Source organism: Lissotriton helveticus, chromosome 2_1 (genome assembly GCF_964261635.1).
Source record: "Lissotriton helveticus chromosome 2_1, aLisHel1.1, whole genome shotgun sequence".
Classification (NCBI taxonomy): Eukaryota; Metazoa; Chordata; class Amphibia; order Caudata; family Salamandridae; genus Lissotriton; species Lissotriton helveticus.
Genome location: NC_136059.1, coordinates 668,634,282 through 668,660,407, shown reverse-complemented (window position 1 = coordinate 668,660,407; position 26,126 = coordinate 668,634,282). Strand labels below are relative to the sequence as shown.

Sequence of the window (26,126 nt, the reverse complement as noted above, 5' to 3'; positions counted from 1 at the left end):
AGCCACAGTGTGAGTGCCTAAATACTCAAATCCTCTAATCTGCATCTCCTTGTACCTCTGGACACTTTCCTCCTATCGATGTCCCACATGGCACTCAGAAGCAGCCTGCATGTTGCTGCTTAGCACAATAGAAACCCCAATATATAAATCAATTTATGAATTGATACTTTTCTATCACTCCAAGTGCATGATGCATCTGGTTTTGCAGTTATGAATGAAGTACCAGGATTGGTTCTTTGTTGGCTTGTTCCGCAGTCAGGGCTCACACTTTAAAAATAACAAGTCTAGAAGTGGCGATTTAGACTCATGTTATGATTTGCTTGTTCACTGAGTGGCACATGTACGACCATTTTATTTTGGACTCACAAATTGCGATTTGTACCGGCTCGTAATTTGAGAGTCACAAAATGAAATGTTCTAATGTGCCTCAGACACGTTCAACGATTCCCAATGGGGTCTCAAATGACCTACCTCATTCATATTTATGAGGAAGTTCGCAATTTGTGATCCATTGGCAATGGCCTGTAATCACAGGGATGGTGGCCTGCTGGGGTGAGCAGACCACCATTTCTGTGATTGCTTTTTAAATAAAGCACTTTTTTTAATGCAGCCGTTTTGCTTAAAGGAAAACAGCCTGCTCTTAAGAACATTTTTCACTGCCATTCATAAACAGTAAAGGGTCCCCTGGGGACCCCTTCCTGTTTGCGACTGGCTTACCACCTATTTGAAGTAGGCGGTAAACTGCGATTATTTTGCAACAACATTCAAGTCGGAAACAACCGTACATCCTCCTGCGACTCGCTATTAGGAAGGGACTTCCTTGGCACGCCCCTTCCTAATAGTGACACTCAAACCCTATTTTGCGAGTCGGAAGTAGGTTACCAACTCGCAAAATTGGATTGTTACATGGCAAAAGACATTTTAGTGGTCGCAAACGGGCCGAATCCCCGTTTGCGACCACTAAAACGGTGGTACATGTGCCTGTGAATGTCTAGGCCTTCAAAAACACGTTGACAGGAAGTTTCATCTTTGGTTGCTGATGTTACACCATGGAACTCCTTCTATAGATAGAAACCATCCAGACATTAGGGAGATTTAAAATCTGGCTATTGATTATGACTGACTATACCATGTCCAATGCAACCAGCATCATAAAGCTACTACAGCTGTAAGCAATGTGTTTACAGACAGTCATACTACCCAACAGCATAAATGCTTGCCTTGGCACAAATTTTATTCTTGCCAAGTTGTGGGCATCCATAGAATCATGATCATTTCTTACCCACCGTAATATGCTTGCCCTGACATAATGGTGTAGCTTTTTAAAGACATCTAATGTATTATACACATCTGTGGTAAAATATAGACCCTTGCACAATGTTGGTAATTTGAGGCATATTGTGGATATAAAATAAACGATGCAAATCCGTGGCATAATATTCACCCTGTCACAATAATGGTAATTCTTGTATATTATTGGTTTCCATAGAGCATTGATATTTCTGAAAGTATGTTGGTAATTCTGGCCATATTGGAGGCATCTAGTGCACAATGGTGCTAATTATCAACAAGTAGGCCTCAATGACAGTTTTATGTTATTGGTGGGGTGGAAATCCTGAATACTAGTGCCGAGTGGTGACATCCCGCCAATACTGTGAAAATATGAGTTATATGTTGTGTTGGCGCTCGAGCGTGTGCTCGAGCCATCCTGGCTTGAGAGATTCTAGAGCTTGGGTAAGCTCGGGGGAAGGAATGTGTGGGAGTTGGTCTTGGGGAACGGAGCTGGTAGCGGGCTGGTGTGTGGGCTCTTCTTAGCTGTCTGGGGTTTAAGTCTACAGAATAAAGCCTACATCGAAACTACTTTGCCTGCTATATTTCTTCTAATCATTATACACCTCAGTGGGGAAATAATTGTGTGGTCACAGAATTACCATGCAAAATTCCAGATAGTATTCACCATTTCATGGGATTTAGCAGTCCGACTTACTGCCTACTATGAGCGGGTGGTGAACAGGGTGCAGTTTGGGGCTGGAGGGTAAGGGATGGTTGAAGAGGGAAAGGGAAAAAGTGCTCTGGCAGACAGGACATTGCTTGTCTCAACTTGTCATAGAAAGAGTTCTGACTGCAAAAGAGGTGTGGTTGCTGTTGCAGACAAAGCTTCAAGCAATTCTTCCAGCCAGAACTTCTGGTCAGTAAAATCAGGTTAATCGTTCCCGCACCCAGCAAAACTGGATAAGGGAAAACGGTGTCAGTCTTAGTCAAGTGGAGCAGTATTCCACACGGGGATACCACTCTGCGTGACTTTACGGTAGGGCCACTGTGGGCATCCATGGCATGTACTACTGCTATTATACAGGCGCCCAAAATTATGCTGGTGAATCATGACATATTGTGGGCATACATGGCATGATAGTGACCACCTTAGTATTTTTCTGCCCATGGCTTGATGGTGGTAATTCCTGGAAATCAACAAGCAGCTATGGTATAAAGGTGCCAAGGCATGAATATAGATCATTTAAAATGTATTAAAATTCAAGATGGTGCGGAGAGGGGAGGAACAAGTATAAGTGATCCAGCTTAGCCAAACCTTTCTCCAGAGACTACAACAGAAAAGTCTTTGCATTGTCCATGTTTCGACACAGGGTTGGTGAAGGAGAAACCCACTGCATTTCTAAATGATTGTTAAACAGGCTACTCCTGCGAAGCTTTCTAAGAAACGTCTAAACAAATAGAATAAATCATGTATAAACCTCCAACAATCATTAGTTTTGGATAAAGTTCACGTTTTGACCAAGATTGGAACATTAATTGAAGAGAGAGTACCTCCGGTATCCCATCGATCCTCGATAACAGAGTAATTAAAATCTCCTTCTCCCCGGGTTTGAACTCCAGAATTCCCGTGTTTCCGTAGAATTCGTTGCTGTCTCTCGGCTCTATAACATATCTCAGGAACTGCCTGACGAGTATTCCTTTCGACCGACCAATTCTTAGGACCACAGAATCGCCCTCCTTAAAAAACATAAGAAAGTAAAGCACAGTTTACTCAGTGGATGCATGTGGTGAAGGGAACTCGCTCAGACCACGGCACAGCAGGCAGGTGAGGTGGCACGAGGACTCGCTCGACGCCTATACCGGCGCTTGCGCTCTCGGACTTACTTACTTGTATGATATAGGGGCCCCTGGAGGAAGGGGAGAACTCAAACACTCCTCCCGGGTCATCGTTTCCCAAAATGATCAACTCGCAGCTGGTAAATCCTGATTTGAGAATCTGATTCTCCACACTAACCCTAAAAATCACAGAAGTACACAATACAGTCATCATTTTGCCGGAAAACGTTTTTGAAAAAGTGAAAATAATTATTTTTCCATGCAGTCTCAAAATTTTAACTCACAAGTCAGTGCATTAAATATTGTAAACGTTGTGCCTTACACACAACGTCCGAAATTCGTGCAAATCACTACAACCGACAAGCGTATTCAACCTTGCAACTTTTATTGGCTGGAATGTGAAAGGACAACCGACCTTAATGTGCGGTTCTAGGTAGAAGAATGTGTGCATGTGTGGCTGCTCCCTGGGGGTGACAGGAAGTATTTAAGAATCAGTACCATTGACTTGTGCTGGCTTCTATCGCCAGACTAAGCGAGTTTTGCCCTATTGAGCAGGCGTAGTTTTGGGACACATCTGTTCTTCATCATGAAAGCATCGCCTGAAAAGGAGGCCATGGCACTTGTATCACCATGGGTGCACGCCCATGCTGATGGCCTGAAGGTTGAGCTTTCATTATTCGACTACGGCATTAATTGGCTTCACACGGAGGCATTCAGCCACTTCAATTACATATAACTCGGACTACTGAAAATTATTTCCTGCAATTAAAATCTTGAGTTAAACATTGAATTCTAGCATTATAACAATTTTAGTTCTGGCTACGCCTACACATGTTAAACAAATACAGTCTCGATATACTGCACACAAATAGCTGATTACCTCAAAATGTTGTGACAATGAATAATTTGTGGACGATAGTTATTTCATGATTGAGATCCACAAAGCTTTTCTGAAATGGGATACAATGTGACGTGCAAATTGCGAGAACAAATACAGCTCCTTGAGACCCTCACGGGTTAGTAGCGCGCTATATAAACCCCTGATTGATTGAAGTCAGGGATTAAATCATGTGTGCAGTTCCAGGTAATTGGTATCAATATCTGGCATTCTGCACGTGCAGTCAATGTGTTGTCTGTCCAAATATTGTAGAGAGAAATATTGTTTCACACATCTATTGTGTCCTAAATACACTTATCAAAATTATCATCCCAGTGGGTGTAGATTTTCAGTCATTATCTCTATTTGATATTAAAGATACAATATGTAAATTAAAAAGAGTTCGGACAATGATGTTCCACACCCAGTCCTCGGTATTGTGAGCCTCTGCGGCCATTCCTTTTCTTTCGTCCATTACGGCATGGATGAGAGTAGTGTTGTCTCTAATGCAACAGCTGGAAAGGGACTGTTAAGAAGAGACTTGTCCTCAAATTGAGAACTGGGGAACCAAAAGACTTCATCAGCCCGCACGCCCTCCCCTCCACTGACTACATCCTCCTCGGGGACCTCAACTTCCACCTGGAGAACAACAAGGACCGCAACACCACCGCCCTGCTGGAAAACCTCGCCAACCTCGGACTCAAGCAACTGGTCAACACCCCCACCCACTACGCCGGCCACACGCTTTCTCCCGTCTTCTCTTCCAGCAAGTACATCACCTTCAGCCACGCCACCGGACTCCACTGGACCGACCACAGCTGCGTCCACTTCAGCTTCAAAAGATCCACGACCCACCACCACCAGCAACAGGTACCTCACAGGAATTGGAGCAAGATCACCGCAGACCAGCTCACCACCTCCCTCAGCCAGAGCCCACCCGCCAACACAACGGACCCCAACGAAGCAGCCCGCAACTTCACACAGTGGCTGACCACCTGCGCCGACGACCTCGCGCCACTAAAGAACCCTCCCAGCAGACCCAGAAGCAAGAAGGCATCCTGGTTCACCGACGACCTCAAGGACTCCAAGAAGAACTGCAGCACCCTCGAGAAAGCCTGGCTCCTCGACCGGACCACCGACAACATGACCGCCCTCAAACACGCTACCCGCAAGCACCACCAGCTCATCCGCACCACCAAGAAGAAATCCCTGAAGGAACGACTGGACAACAACGCCCATGACAGCAAAGAGCTCTTCACTATCGTCAAGGAGTTCTCCAACCCCAGCACCGGCACCAACGACATCACTCCGTCACAAGACCTCTGCGACTCCCTCGCCTCGTTCTTCCACCGCAAGATCGCCGACATCCACAACAGCTTCGGCGCCCCACCCACGCACCCAACCGTCGAACCAATGCCCCCCACCGCCACCCTTCGCACCTGGACCACGGTGACCACCGAAGACACAGCCCGCACGATGAACACCATCCACTCCGGATCACCGACCGACCCCTGCCCACACCACGTCTTCAACAAGGCCGACTCCACCATCGCACCCCAACTCCGGAACATCATCAACGCCTCCTTCAACACCGCCATTTTCCCGGAGAGCTGGAAGCACGCCGAGATCAGCGCCCTCCTGAAGAAACCTACAGCGGACCCCACCGATCTCAAAAACTTCCGCCCCATCTCGCTCCTCCCTTTTCCTGCTAAAGTCATCGAGAAGATCGTCAACAGACAGCTGACCGCCTTCCTCGAGATGAACGGATCCCTCGACCCCTCGCAGTCCGGCTTCAGAGCCAACCACAGCACCGAGACCGCCCTCATCGCAGCCACCGACGACATCCGGACCCTGCTCGACAAGGAGGAAACAGTGGCCCTCATCCTCCTGGACCTCTCCGCTGCGTTCGACACGGTCTGCCACCGCACCCTAGTCCAGCGCCTCAGCAAGATCGGTATCCAAGAGAAGGCACTGGAGTGGATCATCTCATTCCTAACCGTAAGAACACAGAGAGTCCGCCTCCCCCCGTTTCGCACCGAGGCCACCAAAGTCATCTGCGGCGTCCCGCAAGGATCCTCACTCAGCCCCACTCTCTTCAACATCTACATGAAACCTCTCGCAGCCATCGCACGCCAGCACAACCTCAACATCATCTCTTACGCCGACAACATCCAGCTGATCCTCTCCCTCACCAGAGACCCCGACACCGCCAGAACCTGCCTACACGAAGGGATGAAAGACGTCGCCGAGTGGATGAAGGACAGCCGCCTGAAACTGAACTCGGACAAGACGGAAGTCCTCATCCTGGGATCTTCGCCCTCCGCCTGGGACGACTCCTGGTGGCCCCCAGCCCTGGGCACCGCACCCAAGCCAACCGACCACGCACGCAACCTGGGCTTCATCCTGGACCCCTCCCTCTCGATGACCAGACAAGTCAACGCCGTCTCCTCATCGTGCTTCAACACCCTGCGTATGCTTCGCAAGATCTTCCGCTGGATCCCGACCGAGACCAGGAAGACTGTCACCCAGGCACTCGTCACCAGCTGACTGGACTACGGAAACGCCCTCTACGCCGGAACCACAGGCAAGCTACAGAAAAGACTCCAGCGCATACAGAACGCCTCCGCCCGACTCATCCTGGATGTCCCCCGACGCAGCCACATCTCCAGCCACCTGAGGAACCTGCACTGGCTCCCCGTCGACAAGAGGATCACGTTCCGGCTCCTCACCCACGCACACAAGTCTCCCCACGACCTGGGCCCCAAGTACCTCAACGACCGCCTGACCTTCTACACGCCCACCCGCCAGCTACGGTCCACCAGCCTCGCCCTCGCAGCCGTACCACGCATCCGAAGAGCCACCGCCGGAGGTAGATCCTTCTCTTACCTGGCTGACAAGACTTGGAACTCCCTCCCCATCCACCTTCGGCTGACCCAGGACCATCTCGCCTTCAGGAAACAACTCAAGACCTGGCTGTTCGAGCAGTAGCATACCCCTCCCCCCAAGCGCCTTGAGACCCTCCCGGGTGAGTAGTGCGCTATACAAATGGCATGATTGATTGATTGATTGAAAAGCAGCCATGGCAAAAATGTTCACACTACCCCCCTCCATTCGTCTCCTCATACAATCTATTTCTTTCCATCCATCCATTCACTTATCCTCCTTCTCACATCTCTTTATTCTCTCTCTCTGATTGTTTTATCTCTACCTTCTCCCTCCTTTCATCTCTTTCTATCGCTCTTGAAGCCTCCAGTGCCTGCTGTAATTAAGGGAGTTGGGAAAAGACACAGAGGCACTAGGAGTGGCCCTGAACTTTCAAAGCCAGTCTCCGAAGGCTCCAACTCACCAGGAAAATACCTGATGGAATAAAAAGGCCTGTCCGGAACTGTTGGCAGACCCTTTGAATCTTGGTGTAACATGCAAACTTTGGCGGAGTAGCACAAACCCTATTTTAAGTCCTCCATAGGAAAATATTGATAATAGATGCTCATGTCTTTTGAATTGTAGCACCTTATTGTGTAACAGGAAAAGAAGGTCCTTTTTTCTAAAAAGCTCTAGAGTAGAGAGGCTCATCACTCTTACAGATCCTCTCCAATGCATATTTAGAACTGTTTATACCAATCTTCCCCAGCCAGAACACTGATTATCACCTTGTGCAGACAACATTCAGGTTCGTATCATGTGCAGTGATAGATGGAAACTGAAAGACTGGTCTTATTTTCTGTAGATCCCCTGGTTTCCCATTTGACTGTCCCAAAGGCACAGTTGCCCCGGACCATGACTCCCTAAAGCACTGTCAGAATCGTGTGGCCTTCATTGACTTAGAGCATGTTTTCTGTAGGCCAACCAACAATGTTACAAATAATGTGTTCTTTACCCTTTTTCACTTATCTGGGAATCTGCCCTTGCTGTGGCCCATCGTTCCATTGCTCATGCCCTCACTGTCTACCTAAACCTCTAAAAAAAAATGAAGAGCAAACGTCTAAGAGATCAAAAAGTATGCCAAACTAATCTCAAAACCAATAGATTATATCACTCTCCATTCAGAGTAATACAGTTTACTGTGCTTCTGTCAAGAAAAGGATCAGATTCCCAATTATTGTGCCTGTTTCAAGAAATCACATAACAATGCTCACGAGAACCTCAGCTAACTGCTTCTGCCTTATCATCTGATCAGATGCCTGAGGTTGTCCTCACAGGATCTTGTCAGGGCTATCAACCAAATGTAAATGGTAACTTTGAAAGCCCCTGTATTCTCAAGGCTCAACCCTTTGGAGCTTATAGCCTGTGCCACTTCGAGGGAAGAGAGACAAGAACATTTGGCCCCTTTTTGTATCAATCATTTAGAATTAAGCTTTCTGTCCGTCGCATCTCTTGCGCTTTGTTCATTTTTGCTATGAGCTTTTTTGCAATAGTACTTTAAAGAACCCATCAATACATGTAAACTCTTTGGGCCTGTTTACGATGCCGGACATAAAGCTTTCCGCCCAACACGGTAGGTTTAAAGTCCAACTGCCGTATTATGATGATGGCGGTCGGAGTTCAAACCTGCAGGAGAATTCGGCACGGTTCTGACGAGCTCAAGAAGCCCGTTGGTCAGTTGGATAGCGCAGAATAATTGCTTAAGTACGGCGTTTCCGCTGTCGGGGTTATAATGTCACTTTCCAACAGCCATTCCATGTTGGCCTTTCCGACATGAATAGGCTGTCGGAAAGTGACAATGGGTGCCCCAAACAAGGCCCTATTCCCACTGGCCCTCCACATATTGCCCTGGGGGGCACCTATGATGCCCCCTCAACATCCCTGCTCCATGAGGTGCCTACCACATGGTGCAGGGATGTTTACAAACTTCCATTTGTCTATGGGAGATTGTGCTGCAGGCATTTTCAGCCCACCGCACAAATGGTAGGTTCCAACCGAATTATGTGCAGTTGCATCCTAATTGGGATTGCGGACCCACCAACCATTGGTAGGGCGGCTACTTTCCCGCAACCGCCCAACATCGTAATACGGGCCACTGTGTGATCCGGAACTTCAGTTTTTTGGTATTGCTCATTATTGTAACTGATCTCATCTTCTATACATACATTAGGGGGACAACGTATATATTTTTTTAAATAGAGCTGTTCTAGTTTTTTAATTTATCGTATGATATTGTTTAGATATAAAGAGTCTGAATCACAAAACTACTGCCACCTTCTGAAGTGTGCTTTAAATACTCAATATAGATATCTTTAGGCAGAGAAGTGTACAAAGGTGCAACTTTACCAGTAGTGACCGGCACAGGTAAGAGCGGTGAGTGCGGGGCTGGGGTCAGGGAAGTCAATATACGACGGAAAAGTTAAATTAAATTTAAAAAAAAAAAAAACACTTACCTTACGCTTGCCACATTGCTGAGTCGGCCTGCCGCACTGTTCCAGGATTAACAGGGGGGCACCATAGGTGCCCCCACGACCCCCAACTGGAGGTTGCAGAGAGAAGGGGGCCCTGCTAGGGACCCCAAAGATGCTTTCCAATAGGCTTTCCATGTCGTAAAGCCCAACATGGAAATCCTGCTGTAAACCGACATCGTAATCCAGACGGCGGAAACGCCGTTGTATAGGAAATACATGCGTGTTCTGACTGGCCGACGGGCTTCTGCAGCCCATCAGAAGCCAGCAGGAATGGCTGGCCGGTTTCAATTCCAACTGCCTAGATTGAAATTTGGCGGTCGGAATTGAAACTGTTGATATTGTTTGGTGTCTTTCCGACCAACATCAAAATCAGGCCCTCTATGTTGTTGGTGTATATATATATATATATATATATATATATATATATATATATATATATATATATATATATATATATATATATATATATATATATATATATATATATATATATATATATATATATATATATATATAGCGACAATGGGTGCCCCAAGCAAGGCCCTATTCCCACTGGCCCTCCACATATTGCCCTGGGGGGGCACCTATGATGCCCCCTCAACATACCTGCATCATGAGGTGCCTACCACATGGTGCAGGGATGTATATATATATATATATATATATATATGTAATATATATATATATATATATATATCCAGATACAGAAAAGATCCTCCTTGAATGGTTCTCGTGTCAGGTGGCGCATAATCCGGCAGGATCCATTGTGCCGGTTCGTTATGTATACAGACCAGATTCCTATCAGAAGGATTTGATGCGCACTCAGATAGAGGGTAAAACTCGCCAAAGTTTTATTTTTCAGAAGTCGCTACGCGTTTCGAGACCCACCGGTCTCTTGATCACACGATAATTGCTTTGTCTCCCAAAACGTGCATACATAAAGTTTCAAAGTGACTGCGTGAGTAAACACAAAGAAAAGACAATCATAACCACATGCTGCAAGCTTGAAACCATAGCGGCCATTTTGTAATGGAGTATATAATGCATACTTTCCTAGTCAAAGTGATATATGTCTAAATGTTACATACATTGAAAACGTAGACTGTCATGTCAGAAATTAAAAAACGACCAATGTCTATATTGCATGCATACCGACCCAGCCGTGTAAATGCTGCTAAATAACATCATCTTCAAGCCCACTGTTGAGCGTGATATTGTAATAGACAAATCATAGAATTTGTATACATGAGTCGATCTCAATGACAAGTGTCTAAATTATTTTCTGATTATGCTATGCAGCAGACTTCCATTATTCTAATAATATGGATCATTTTAGATCCCTCATTTGCGCAAAAAAATGGCACTATAGAAAGCTCAGTCGTGAGTGCTTTGACTCCCTTTTCCCATTAAGAAAAAGGTGAACGAACCCATGTTTTCTGTATTCGGACAAGTGCCCCTAATACATTTATGAACTTAAATTCAACTTCAATTGCATCTCTAATGAACAGAAACGTATTGTCTATATTCGGACTAGTGCCTTAAGTACATATATAACAAAAATTATAATACCGCTGGTTTGTACACTGCTATATATATCGGTCAGTGGTATCCAATGTCTCTTCTGTATTTCATATCCAGTAAAGATATACACATCAATAAATTTACCTTAGTGCAGATAATGTGATGATTTTAGTGATTTGTAACATAGTTTGTGAAATATATTCTCTCCAATAGACATTACTGTGTCATAAGGCCAGAGAATTATTGAAAAAGTGAAACAGAAGTAATCCCTTTACTACATGTCCTTCCTGTACCTTACAGCAGGTTTAGTCATGTGAAGAAAAAGGGTAGGAGGCCGTGCATCTTTATAAAAGTGAGTTGTGAAAAGGCCCCTTCCTTTTCCTCCTGAAATTTAAACAGAACGAAAAGAAATAATTAAAATGCTGTTAAAACATATATACATCTTAAATCATCAAATTTCTTGTAAAACAGACTTTTTTTCTCTAACAACATGGACTAGAAATTCATCAGGTATCGTATAAATGTGATGCTAGCTCTTCATCAAGGTTATGTCCCCCGGGATATCTCGTCTCGAGCTGCATTATCCAGCTTGATTCTCTTTTTCGCAAGGCCATGAGACGATTGCCCCCTCTACCACTTTTGTGTACCTGTTCCAGTGCAAAGTATTTCAATAAAGCATTGTTAGACTGGTGATGTGTCTGGAAATGGCGTGCAATGGGATAGTTCTTATCAATATTAGTGATTGCCCGCAAATGTTCTTGCACCCGTTTTTTTGCCATACAGATGGTACTACCCACATACTTGAGTTTACAGGGGCACTCTAGGACATATACCACGTAGTTGCTGCTGCAGGTGAGGAACTGTTTTATACTATGTTTTTTGTTGTTAACACCTGGTATCTCAACTTCTTTCACCATGGTACTGGTTATGCATGCTCGACAGTGCCCACAAGGATAGAAGCCTTTAAGATTGTGTGGACTTGCACTGTTTTCTGGGGCTAATATCCCCTTTCACCAGGATGTCCCTATACCTTTACCTTTATAACGGGGGATCGCCCCACATGAAGAAAAGAGTAGCTTGCAACTTTCCAGTGACGAAAGTTAACTTCACAAACCAGCGCCACGGACATTAGCGAGGTGGCATCAGGAACCAATTACTCTAAGTGGGGATAGAGGGTAAACTCACCACTAAAAGACACTCGCTGCACCGTAAGCAAGGTGCTTGCGGTAACAGCTTTCAGAGCTCTGCCAGTACGTGCAATAAAACAACAACATGACCATTTACCACAGACGAAGAATACACAATAACAACATGGAAGAAGAGGGCGCTAGGCGGAAGGAGGCTTTAGCATTATTTGCTAGAGCACCAGGCAAAACAACAGGAGCAACAGTTATGTTAGAACAACCAGAAAGTGACACTATGACGGCGTCATTCAAACGATATGAAAAACTTAAGAAACAAGAAGCATCTAAATGGTGGGAAGCCATTTCACTACAGGACTACGTGGACAAGGAAATGGTTCCACGAGGTCTGCGAATCTACATCACCCCCTCACACGAAGCAATGAACCCACAAATGCTACAAGATTGGGCGACTAACTCAGCAAACAGCTCAAGAAACATGTTGAGCATTTTAATAAAATATGCGTGGGAGGACCGTGAAAAAATACTCTTGGAATTGAAAGAAATAGAGGAAGAGTGGAAAAAGAGCGAGGAAGGTGAAAGGATTACAAAATTTCGGGAAGAATTAAAAAACAAATTGAAAAGATATGAAGATGACATAAAATATAGAAAACAGAGAAAGCTACACAGGGACTGTGGAGATTATGAGAGTGGGAGGATTCTCACTTACAGTCCCTAATATGATCATTTGTACAAACAACAAGAAGACAAAAGTGATGAAGTAAAAACTGTAGAAAGTGGAGACGATCACCCAGAACTCACATCAGCCACAGATTCGGATACAGAGGGGTCCATCCAAACAACAAGCACAATGTCGGATGTAGTGGTCACTAAAAAGCAGGCGACTTTTTTAGACGAGTTCAGGGTCCTCAGGTCCCGGCGGAAAAAAAAACAGATACAAAGCAGAGACAGCACACCACAGAGAACACAGGAACGAGGACGAGCAAGAGGAAGACCAAGAGGCAGGGGCGCTCCAAGAAGAGACGCCTCAAAGCAAAGCAAAGAAACAACAAACAAAAAGCCCGTGGGAAACGTGCGTGGTGGCTACAAAAAGGGAAAACAATGATGGATACCAATATGGTAAATAGAACAATTATCAATTTATCTGATAAACATTTAAATGACTCAGAGAAAAGTACGTTATGCTTGGGCCTCAAATTCTGTCCGACAGAATTGTTTAATTATTCCAACACTCGTGTTGACATTTTTAAATTCATAAGAAAATTGAAACTCAAAAAGTGGCATACAATGTTCAACAGAAAACCACCATATATGGAAAATGACCAATCTGATTCAATACAACTTACTGTGGGGGATAATGAGATGTTACACACTGTTTTTGAGTTAGGAGAAATACCTGAAGATGATGGCAATGGGATGCCTATTTGGTAACCAGGCGCTATACAAAACTCAGAATAATAATAATAATAATACCCCAGAATTACACACCCCAGATGTACTTAGAACTGACAGGGCAGCACATACAAACTTTAAACCTAAATCTGTGTTTTATCCGATCATGCCCCATGATGGCATAGATACTTTTCATGAGGTTGTGACCAAAGAACTGATAAAACAGAAACATAAGAGTGCAAATAGTAGTAAACATAATTTCAATCTAACCAAATCACAAAGAGATTTCATCTTATCACTAGCTAAAGATGATACCATTGTCATCAGGCCCTCGGATAAGGGAGGCAACATAGTACTCTGGGGGCGGGAAATGTATATTGTTGAAGCTCAGAAACAATTGAATGATGCCAACTATTATTGCAAAAGCAGCACAGCTGAATACAACCAATGTATCACCAGTACTTGGGAAAATCTTGAGAAATGGCAGAATGAGGGACTTATTACATGGCATGAATACTGCTTTTTGAAAAAAGACTATCCGAAGCTACCTATCCTATACCTTCTTCCAAAGGTCCATAAAGACCCCAGAAGACCACCAGGAAGACCCATAGTGTCCTCAATAGGCAGTGTGAATGAAAATATCTCAAAATATATTGATCATTTTTTACGTGGTTATGTCAACGCACTGCCATCACATATTGAGGACACTAAGGATTTTTTTAACAAAATCTCTGCAATTGAGTGGGAGGAAGGGCTCACACTCATGACAATGGATGTGAGCTCACTCTACACTATAATTGATCATGAACAAGGCATAAAAGCGTGCCTACATTTCATGCAAGCAAGAGATTTAGCGTACCTTGATCATACCAACATGATCATGGAGATGCTCAGACTATGTTTGAAAAACAAAATTTTTATGTTCAATGGGGATCTTTTCAGACAGGTACGCGGGACCGCCATGGGTTCGAGCTTTGCGCCGAGCCTGGCGAACCTTTTCCTAGGCAAGTGGGAGGAGGAGCTCCGCAAAGATCAATCACTTACAGAAGAATTCAGGAAAGTCAGGACCTGGGTCCGGTACATAGATGATCTTTTCATTGTGTGGGACGGGTCCGAAGAAGAGGCTCAGAATTTTGTCATGAAACTAAACAGTAACCCATACAACATTAAACTTACCCTGAACACCAGTACTCACAGCATTGAGTTTCTGGACACGAAGGTCACAGTACAAGACGGCCGTTTAGTAACCCAATTGTACAGGAAAGATACAGCAGGCAACAGCCTACTACATGCCCAGAGCGCCCACCCCGAGAGTCTCAAATGGAGTATCCCCTACGGGGAACTCCTACGAGCCAAACGCAACTGTAGCGAAGAAAACCTCTATGAGCTGGAAAAAAACACGATGCTCAAGAGATTTCGTGAGAGAGGCTACCCAGAATGGGTTCTAAACAAGGCAGTCACCAAAGTCAGTCAAAGAACTAGGGAGAGTACCTTAGAACCCAAAATTCCAGAGACAGAGACAGAACCCACCACAAGGCTTATCACAACTTTCACTGAAGATTCTAGAAAGGTAAATAAAGTATTGTTGGCCAATTGGAATATTTTAAAAAGTGATAATGTCATTGGTGCCAAAGTTGGTGATCGACCATCAGTCACTTACAGAAAAGGTAAAAGCCTGAGGGACATCCTGGTGAAAGGGGATATTAGCCCCAGAAAACAGTGCAAGTCCACACAATCTTAAAGGCTTCTATCCTTGTGGGCACTGTCGAGCATGCATAACCAGTACCATGGTGAAAGAAGTTGAGATACCAGGTGTTAACAACAAAAAACATAGTATAAAACAGTTCCTCACCTGCAGCAGCAACTACGTGGTATATGTCCTAGAGTGCCCCTGTAAACTCAAGTATGTGGGTAGTACCATCTGTATGGCAAAAAAACGGGTGCAAGAACATTTGCGGGCAATCACTAATATTGATAAGAACTATCCCATTGCACGCCATTTCCAGACACATCACCAGTCTAACAATGCTTTATTGAAATACTTTGCACTGGAACAGGTACACACAAGTGGTAGAGGGGGCAATCGTCTCATGGCCTTGCGAAAAAGAGAATCAAGCTGGATAATGCAGCTCGAGACGAGATATCCCGGGGGACATAACCTTGATGAAGAGCTAGCATCACATTTATACGATACCTGATGAATTTCTAGTCCATGTTGTTAGAGAAAAAAAGTCTGTTTTACAAGAAATTTGATGATTTAAGATGTATATATGTTTTAACAGCATTTTAATTATTTCTTTTCGTTCTGTTTAAATTTCAGGAGGAAAAGGAAGGGGCCTTTTCACAACTCACTTTTATAAAGATGCACGGCCTCCTACCCTTTTTCTTCACATGACTAAACCTGCTGTAAGGTACAGGAAGGACATGTAGTAAAGGGATTAATTCTGTTTCACTTTTTCAATAATTCTCTGGCCTTATGACACAGTAATGTCTATTGGAGAGAATATATTTCACAAACTATGTTACAAATCACTAAAATCATCACATTATCTGCACTAAGGTAAATTTATTGGGTGTATATCTTTACTGGATATGAAATACAGAAGAGACATTGGATACCACTGACCGATATATATAGCAGTGTACAAACCAGCGGTATTATAATTTTTGTTATATATGTACTTAAGGCACTAGTCCGAATATAGACAATACGTTTCTGTTCATTAGAGATGCAATTGAAGTTGAATTTAATTTCATAAATGTATTAGGGGCACTTGTCCGAATACAGAAAACATGGGTTCGTTCACCTTTTTCTTAATGGGAAAAGGGAGTCAAAGCACTCACGACTGAGCTTTCTATAGTGCCATTTTTTTGCGCAAATGAGGGATCTAAAATGATCCATATTATTAGAATAATGGAAGTCTGCTGCATAGCATAATCAGAAAATAATTTAGACACTTGTCATTGAGGTCGACTCATGTATACAAATTCTATGATTTGTCTATTACAATATCACGCTCAACAGTGGGCTTGAAGATGATGTTATTTAGCAGCATTTACACGGCTGGGTCGGTATGCATGCAATATAGACATTGGTCATTTTTTAATTTCTGACATGACAGTCTACGTTTTCAATGTATGTAACATTTAGACATATATCACTATGACCAGGAAAGTATGCATTATATACTCCATTACAAAATGGCCGCTATGGTTTCAAGCTTGCAGCATGTGGTATTGATTGTCTTTTCTTTGTGTTTACTCACGCAGTCACTTTGAAACTTTATGTATGCACGTTTTGGGAGACAAAGCAATTATCGTGTGATCAAGAGACCGGTGGGTCTCGAAACGCGTAGCGACTTCTGAAAAATAAAACTTTGGCGAGTTTTACCCTCTATCTGAGTGCGCATCAAATCCTTCTGATAGGAATCTGGTCTGTATATATATATATATATATGTATGTATATAGATATAAATATATATATATATATTTATATATATATATATGTATGTGTATATATGTATATATATATATATGAACACACCCTCCTCCTCTCGAAGAAGCAGAGGCCACAACGGGGGACGGTCTGGAAGCAACTTTATTAAAATATCATGGCAAATGCATTTCGGCATGAAATGCCTTCCTCAGCGTCCAAGACTTCAGGAGGCTTCCTTCAAAATACCATCACAGTCCTGCAGCCTTTTGTAATCCAGTGATTTAGGCTCCGATCTACACGATGTTCTCACACCTGCTGCAGTTTCTGAAGTAGTCGTGGACTGCAACACCCAGAATGAAGTGTTCTGCTGCCAGGTAAGTGCTGTGTGGAAGAGCTGAAACAGCAATTAATCGGGCGGTTCACAGGGTTGGAATGTTGTCAGATGCCCAATCTTCCTGCTTGTGATACTGCTACAAAGCGCTTCCTTATGTCCCCGCACCGCTTCAGCCTTGGCTGGGGCAGCGACGCCAATGCATGCTTCGGCAATTTGTGATGTCTCCAAGGTATTGGATTGGCCGTGGCCCGCCTCGAGGTTTGGGGACATAAAGGGCGGTGGTGAGGAGACTCTGCTTCACCCTGGGCGGCATATATATATATATATATATATATATATATATATATATATATATATATATATATATTACCTACTGGCGGTCGCCAGTAGGTATATATAGTTAGGATTTTTTTCCTATGGGGTTTTTGAAAATTCTATGTTGAATAACTTTGGCGTTTGAGGACGGAATTGGCTGAAATTTTCTGGAAAATGGAACATTTTGTTTCTGAGCAGCCCCTGAAAATGTGGGGGGGTTTCGTCAAGCGGGGGCCGAGAAAAAAGGGGGGTCCCAAAACGTGTTTTTAACATTGAGTTTTCCATAGGGCGGTTGGACTCACTTTTAGCTCGATCGGCTGAATGGATTTCCACGAAACTTGGCAAAATTGTAGGGACTGGTAGCCCGATGTGCCTTTGCTATGTCTCAAGATATATGCTCCAGTGGTTTTTACGAAAATTAACTTTGAAAAATATATATTGGGCTACATTGGGCTATATATATGTTGGAGCCCAAATGTAGCCCAATGTAGCCCAATGAAGCCCAATGAAGCCCAATGTAGCCCAAAGATGGCCGCCAGAGACAAAAAAAAACAAATGTAGCCCAAATATCAGCCAGATGTAGCCCAACTATAGCCCAGTGACAGAATGTCCCAGAGTGTTTTAAAGAACAACTAGAACGCTAACAGTCTTACTTATGACAAAAGTATGGCACACCTGAAGTCATCTTGATTGGAATAAAGTGGTAACACTTAATACATTTAATTTGAAAAGGAACAAAGTAAGGGGTTTCATTTTGCCATAGAAATGTTATATATATATAATATATATATATATATATATATATATATATATATATATATATTTACTGAAAAAACCATAGGTTATAGACCATATATAGTTAGGAATTAGCATTTACAAAACCTTGAAAATTCACTGAAAAAACCATAGGTTATAAACCATATATAGTTAGGAATTAGCATTTAAAAAACCTTACTTTACTCACACAAAACCATTGAAATTCCATATATAGTTAGTTGTACTAACTATATATCGCGCACCCGCAATCCACTGCTGATCATGTCACATATTACATCATTCATGACATGGTCAGTGACATCACTGATGACATCACTGATGACATCTCAAATGACATCACTGATGACATCACTGATGACATCTCAAATGACATCACTGATGACAACATCCAGTGACTGTATGTTTCTGTAAAGTTAAAATATGTCTTACATATTGAAGAATGAGTGGATGTAGAAGTGTCTGAACAAAGGATTTAGTAGGTGCATGACTGACTGTATGAGTGAGTGATTAAATGTGTCTCACTGAGTGCATGGGTTAGTGACTAAACTGTCTTAATTTGTGCATCATTATGTCTGTTGTTCTGTAAACTGCTGCATGTGTTGATCAGTAGCTATATGATTAACTATATGGGTTATTGATTGGTTGCCCAAGTATTTGTATGGGAGACTGAGAGTGTGTATGGGTGGCTGGGAGGTGTATGACTCTCTGCATAGATGTATGGGTTCAAAAGTGCATGTGGAAACAGCTGTATGGGCGGTTGACTGTGTGCATGACTGTATTGGTGAGTGAATAGATATCTCAGTGCTACATGTCAAAGTAAGTACATATGTAAAATACAGTACATGTGAGAGTTGACATATATAAATAACTGTGCATAAGAGCCAGTGAATGTGTGAGTGGCTGTATGGATCATTGTGAACTTGTATCCAGGATTGTATAAGTGAGTAAATATGTTTTAGTATATGTTTGAATAAGTAAGGTGTGTTTAACTGTATAGTTAAGGAAATGGAGGTGTGATTGATTGTTTGCATGACTGACTAGGTGTGTGTGTAACTTCATGGATGAGTGACAATCTGTGAGTCTGTGTTTACACTGAGTGTATCTAAGGTTATATTAGAGTCTGAAGAGGTTCATCGTATTATCACATGAATGATGTCATCAGTGATGTGATCAGTAATGTCAAATGAGATGTCATCAGTGATGTCATCAGTGATGTCATTTGAGATGTCATCAGTGATGTCATCAGTGATGTCATTTGAGATGTCATCAGTGATGTCATCAGTGATGTCATTTGAGATGTCATCAGTGATGTCATCAGTGATGTCACTGACCATGCCATGAATGATGTAATATGTGACATGATCAGCAGTGGATTGCGGGTGCGCGATATATAGTTAGTACTACTAACTATATATGGAATTTCAATGGTTTTGTGTGAGTAAAAAAAGGTTTTTTAAATGCTAATTCCTAACTATATATGGTCTATAACCTATGGTTTTTTCAGTGAATATATATATATATATTATATTATATAATATTTTTTAAATTATAATATAATTTACAATTATTAGTTTTAGGATACTTTTTTATCTTGATATATGTTAAATATATATGTGTTTTACTTTTTTAAAGGAAGTTCATTTGTTATATTTGTTACAATATACATTAAATATATTTAGTTTTAAATAAATTAAAGTTAGTATTTAACTTATTAAATTTTTAATATTTTAATTTATTTATATCTAAAAAATGATACTTAATATAACAATAATATTGAAAACAATATTACTGTACTTACTTTTTTAAGTATAGATTGTGGATATTTTTGGAGTAGATATTTTTGTCTCGATAATTTTGTAGGTCGATATTTTGGACCTCGTTATTTTGTCAGTGAACAATATTTATCCTACAGCTGGATAATACAAGCAGGGCTTTTTTGAAAGGGGATGGAGTGGAGATGTGATTTTGTCTGAATATTTACGATTGCCTGTTTCTTCCATGATTTGCCCCTCCTTCAGTCTAGGTTGTTACCAGCTGTTATCAGAGACCAGGAAATGACCCTCATTCTTTGATTTCTTCAGTCCAAAAGTAAACACAACATAACCAAAACTAATTCTAATCAACTGCAAAATTTGCAATATAGTCTTCTAATTAGGTTTAATTGGAACATATACATTTGACTAATCTCAATATACAGATTTTTTATTGACAGTAAAGAGCACCAATCATACTTTGTACATAATATCAAGACTTCGGAGAATGAGCATGAAAATGTTGAAGAGCTACATGAATTCCAAGGTCGTGACATTTTATATTTGTTTCTCAAGGCTTGTAGCTATGGGATAATGCTGCCATTCTACATTAGGTATCTGGACTTAATTGGCCTCTGGATTAAACATAAAATACATAGAATATTGAATGTATTTCTGCCGTCAGGCACTTATTTGTTGTTGTATTAATCACTCTTTGTTAATGTTTGAAACAGTGATTATGGTATTGAATCCGAATTTTTGTTCTTTAGTGTTCCTTATTTCCCTCCTTTTCCTTATTTTTTCTTTTCTCCATCGTTTATGTCATTCTTTATAGTTTTTCTTATTCCCATTGCATATTTTCTTTATGGTAACATGCTCTTTTCGGACTAATATATCATAGTTATTCAATGTTTTTGTACTTTTGAGAACAAAAATGTTAATAAAGACATGTGAGGAAAAAAAGAACTGGTGGATAGTTTGGGTTTAAAAAACGAATTAATTTTGTAACCAATACTTCCGAGTGTGAGCAAGGCAAGCCAGCTTAAATCCATAACCTGAATTTAACTATTCATGCATTACATTTCTGTTTGAGTGTTCACAATTCTTTCTTTGAATACATTCAACTGAATACAATATATTTAAGGCACTACACTTTGATGCAGTAACAGTTAAATTCTTCTTCCAGTCCCAAATACCTCTTCAATCATTGATTGACTGTACCTATGCCCCAGTATCACGCTACAAAGCCTCTTTGGCAAGATTTGTACAATAAAAATACCATAGTTTATATATAAACAGGGGCAAAAAGTGGCCACAGTAACCAATGACCTAGAAGTCCCAGATAAAACGGTGAATAATTGATCTAATAATGAACTCACTGTTGCAGAACTCCAGCTCCTATCATTGGGACTATCCTTCTGTCCAGACAATGATTTTAAATATCCCCAGTCGTGGGTAGATGTTTTCAAATTTATTAGGAAATTGAAACTCTTGAAACACTTTAAGCTTAACAAAACATCTGAGACTTTGAATACAGCTAAGACGGTCAATACCAGAGATGAATTGGCTCATGTCTGTGACATTCAACTATTGAGGTCCTTACATTCATTAGCTCAAGAGGAAAGTAATCCAGCTAACTCTACACAAGAGGACCTTATAGAACTGGGTATATCATGTAAGTCCAGTGCATTAACCCCCTTTCGGCCACCATCATCATTTATACCCATGATGCCCAAGGACGCTATTCAGAAAAGGGGTGGTGATGAACAGAGTGTCTGAATTAAGCAGACCACTCTTACCCAGTCCAAAGATCAGGGCTTGATCCATCACCGTTATTTAGCTCACTGCCCCATCCCAGCTCAGAACCTGGCTATATGCAAATTAGTCTGTCCCTGGCCCAGTGCATCATGAGAACAGGGCAGACCAAACTACCAAGCCAATTCTTCACCAGAAAGGAGACAAGCTTCCGGGGACCGGTTTCTACCATTTCAGGCGTCGTCGGCCCGGCTTGCTTGAATCCTGATGGAGCAGTGAGCAAGGGACTCATGTCTGAGTATACCCTGCCACACCTATAGTGGCCAAAAACGATTCAGAAAACAGGTGGTGATGAACAGAGTGTCTGAATTAAGCAGACCACTCTTACCCAGTCCAAAGATCAGGGCTTGATCCATCACCGTTATTTAGCTCACTGCCCCATCCCAGCTCAGAACCTGGCTATATGCAAATTAGTCTGTCCCTGGCCCAGTGCATCATGAGAACAGGGCAGACCAAACTACCAAGCCAATTCTTCACCAGAAAGGAGACAAGCTTCCGGGGACCGGTTTCTGCCATTTCAGGCGTCGTCGGCCCGGCTTGCTTGAATCCTGATGGAGCAGTGAGCAAGGGACTCATGTCTGAGTATACCCTGCCACACCTATAGTGGCCAAAAACGATTCAGAAAAGGGGTGGTGATGAACAGAGTGTCTGAATTAAGCAGACCACTCTTACCCAGTCCAAAGATCAGGGCTTGATCCATCACCGTTATTTAGCTCACTGCCCCATCCCAGCTCAGAACCTGGCTATATGCAAATTAGTCTGTCCCTGGCCCAGTGCATCATGAGAACAGGGCAGACCAAACTACCAAGCCAATTCTTCACCAGAAAGGAGACAAGCTTCCGGGGACCGGTTTCTGCCATTTCAGGCGTCGTCGGCCCGGCTTGCTTGAATCCTGATGGAGCAGTGAGCAAGGGACTCATGTCTGAGTATACCCTGCCACACCTATAGTGGCCAAAAACGATTCAGAAAAGGGGTGGTGATGAACAGAGTGTCTGAATTAAGCAGACCACTCTTACCCAGTCCAAAGATCAGGGCTTGATCCATCACCGTTATTTAGCTCACTGCCCCATCCCAGCTCAGAACCTGGCTATATGCAAATTAGTCTGTCCCTGGCCCAGTGCATCATGAGAACAGGGCAGACCAAACTACCAAGCCAATTCTTCACCAGAAAGGAGACAAGCTTCCGGGGACCGGTTTCTGCCATTTCAGGCGTCGTCGGCCCGGCTTGCTTGAATCCTGATGGAGCAGTGAGCAAGGGACTCATGTCTGAGTATACCCTGCCACACCTATAGTGGCCAAAAACGATTCAGAAAAGGGGTGGTGATGAACAGAGTGTCTGAATTAAGCAGACCACTCTTACCCAGTCCAAAGATCAGGGCTTGATCCATCACCGTTATTTAGCTCACTGCCCCATCCCAGCTCAGAACCTGGCTATATGCAAATTAGTCTGTCCCTGGCCCAGTGCATCATGAGAACAGGGCAGACCAAACTACCAAGCCAATTCTTCACCAGAAAGGAGACAAGCTTCCGGGGACCGGTTTCTGCCATTTCAGGCGTCGTCGGCCCGGCTTGCTTGAATCCTGATGGAGCAGTGAGCAAGGGACTCATGTCTGAGTATACCCTGCCACACCTAAAGTGGCCAAAAACGATTCAGAAAAGGGGTGGTGATGAACAGAGTGTCTGAATTAAGCAGACCACTCTTACCCAGTCCAAAGATCAGGGCTTCATCCATCACCGTTATTTAGCTCACTGCCCCATCCCAGCTCAGAACCTGGCTATATGCAAATTAGTCTGTCCCTGGCCCAGTGCATCATGAGAACAGGGCAGACCAAACTACCAAGCCAATTCTTCACCAGAAAGGAGAAAAGCTTCCGGGGACCGGTTTCTGCCATTTCAGGCGTCGTCGGCCCGGCTTGCTTGAATCCTGATGGAGCAGTGAGCAAGGGACTATTGACATTTTTAGTGATTGTGTTGTAGCGGTTTTGAAAGAACTGAATAGAAAATATTGCAAAAAGAAAAGCATAGAAAATACAAGGAAAAACAATACAATAATGCGAAAACTGCGAAACAATAGCAATGTGGTAATTAACAAATCCGATAAAGGGGGAAATATAGTGCTTTGGCCTTGTGATCTTTATATGCAAGAGGCAAACAAGCATTTGGAGGATTTGGAATGCTACAGGAAAGCTACATTCACGGACCTGAAAAATATCAAGGAAATAGTATTCAAACGACTGACACAATGGAAGAGAATGGGGTTGCTTAGCAAAAATGAATTTGGGTTTCTAAAAAACGATTACCCCATTACACCGGTACTATACTTCATCTCCAACGTGCACAAAAACATTACACCTGTACCTGGGCGACCAATAATATCAGCTCAAAAGGGGCTATGAGAACCGATGTCAAAGTACGTTGACATGTGGAAGCTTTGCCTTCTTATATTCGTGATACTGGTCACTTTTTATCCAAAATACATTCTGCAGAATGGAATCAAGAGTAAGTCTTGTTGGTTATGGAAATCAGTGCATTATATACTAGTATACGTCATGAAGATGGAATAGTATCAGTTAAACATATTTTGTCTAAACGCCCTGTGAAATATTTCCAACAAAACTAAATGCTTCTTGCCATGATTGAAACATGCCTAAGCATAATTATTTTATCTTTAACAAGGAAGTGTATCAGCAGTTGCGGGGCGTGGCGATGGGGGCGTGCTTCTCCCCTAGCTATGCATGCTTGCACGTGGGCTATTGGGAGGAGCGCGTCCTCAAAGCCACCCACAAGACACTGTTTGAGACACATGTTAAACCTTGGTGGCGTTTCATAGATGACGTGTGTGTCATATGGGAGGGATCTGTGGAAAGCTTATATGACTTTGTAAAAATCATCAATAATAATGATCTCAATTTAAGTTTTACGGCGGAAGCCAGTAAGGACAGAGTTCAATTCTTAGATGTGGAGGTTTACATCGAGCAAAATACTATACACACTAAGTTGCACAGTAAAAGTACGGCTGGGAATGCGGTGTTACATGCTGATAGCTCGCATCCAAGACACTTGATAAGAAGTATCCCCTATGGGGAATTCTTGTGAATAAAACAGATTTGTAATTCAGATGGTGATTTTAGGATGTGCCAATCTGAGGCGTTCCAGAGGTTTAGAAATAGAGGGTATAGAGGAGCCAAGCTCGCGACCGCGATGGCCGCTCTCTAGCTCGGCTCCGTCAGCCTTCCTGCCCAACACGCAAATCCTGTCAAATATCCTGCCCCGAGACGACACACTCGGGAAGAAACGGAAACGTAAAGCGTTGCTTTTACTCACCGTCTGATCTGGGGGATCCTGCGTGCTGTGGTTCCGAGGCTGTGCTCTTGCTCGGCCCGGCCTTCGAGGTGTAGAGACCGGGACCTCGCCTGCTTGGATCGGCCGGGGTGGCGGTCTCGACGGCGGCCCCTGACGGGAGAGAGAGCCGACAGTGAGAAGCCGTTGTGCGATTGTCCAGGTGGACACTGACCGGGCCTGTTCTGGTGGCCGGGAGGCCCGTGTGGAGTGCGGTGCGCCGCTGACGGGGATCGACTGTGCACGGGGGGGTCCCCCCCGTTGCTGCCTTGTCCGGTCATCCTGAAGCCCTGCGCCCGGAATCGGCTTGTGATGCCCGCGAGTGGTGGTGCAGGCGGACCCCCCGATTTGGTGGCACATCTTTCTGCACCAAGACTGCCATTAGTGGGGCCTGTGTGAACTCCAGGGGGGTCCTCGCTTGGGGGCCCGTTCCGGGAGTTGCGGAGGGTGGTGACGCTGCTGAACCCTCAAGATGGCGGCCGACGACTTGGGATACGGCTTTCCTCGAGACGGCGGACTTGTGTGGCTGGATTGCGTGGGGGCCTGGTCGCATGAGCATGAGCCCACGATTGGTGATGTTCTTGACGCCCTGCAGTCCCTGCATGCGGCCTTGTCCCCCAGTGCCCCAGTGAAAGATATGCGGTCCGCCGCCATCTTTGATAGACCGTTCTTCATGACCGCGGATCGGCTTCGTGGTGACGCTGCTTCGTCCCCCTCGATTGCTGCGAGGAGTGCTGCCGCTGTCCATCAACCAGTCTGCAAGTCTGCGGCCCCGACTCTTCTGACAGATTGGAGTGTGGAGTGTGGGGACGTGGGTTCCAAGTTGGGGCCTGTTCCTGCCCGAACGTCCGAGGGGCGTTGTGGACCGCTGTTCCGATCTACTTTGGTGAGGCCGTCCTGTTGTTCTGCGTGGGAACCTCTGCTT

General features: G+C 43.5%; 1 protein-coding gene across 1 annotated transcript in view; it reads right to left on the bottom strand.

The window, feature by feature from the left end:
* The window catches only part of ADGRV1 (adhesion G protein-coupled receptor V1), a 2,034,994-nt gene that overhangs the window by 1,731,379 nt on the left and 277,489 nt on the right, over positions 1-26,126 (bottom strand). Inside the window, exons 12-13 of the mRNA XM_078677778.1 lie at positions 3,161-3,287; positions 2,824-3,009 (exon numbers count right to left, since the gene is read on the bottom strand). Coding sequence (XP_078533904.1) covers positions 2,824-3,009; positions 3,161-3,287 — 313 coding nt within the window. The remainder of the gene's footprint in view (positions 1-2,823; positions 3,010-3,160; positions 3,288-26,126) is intronic.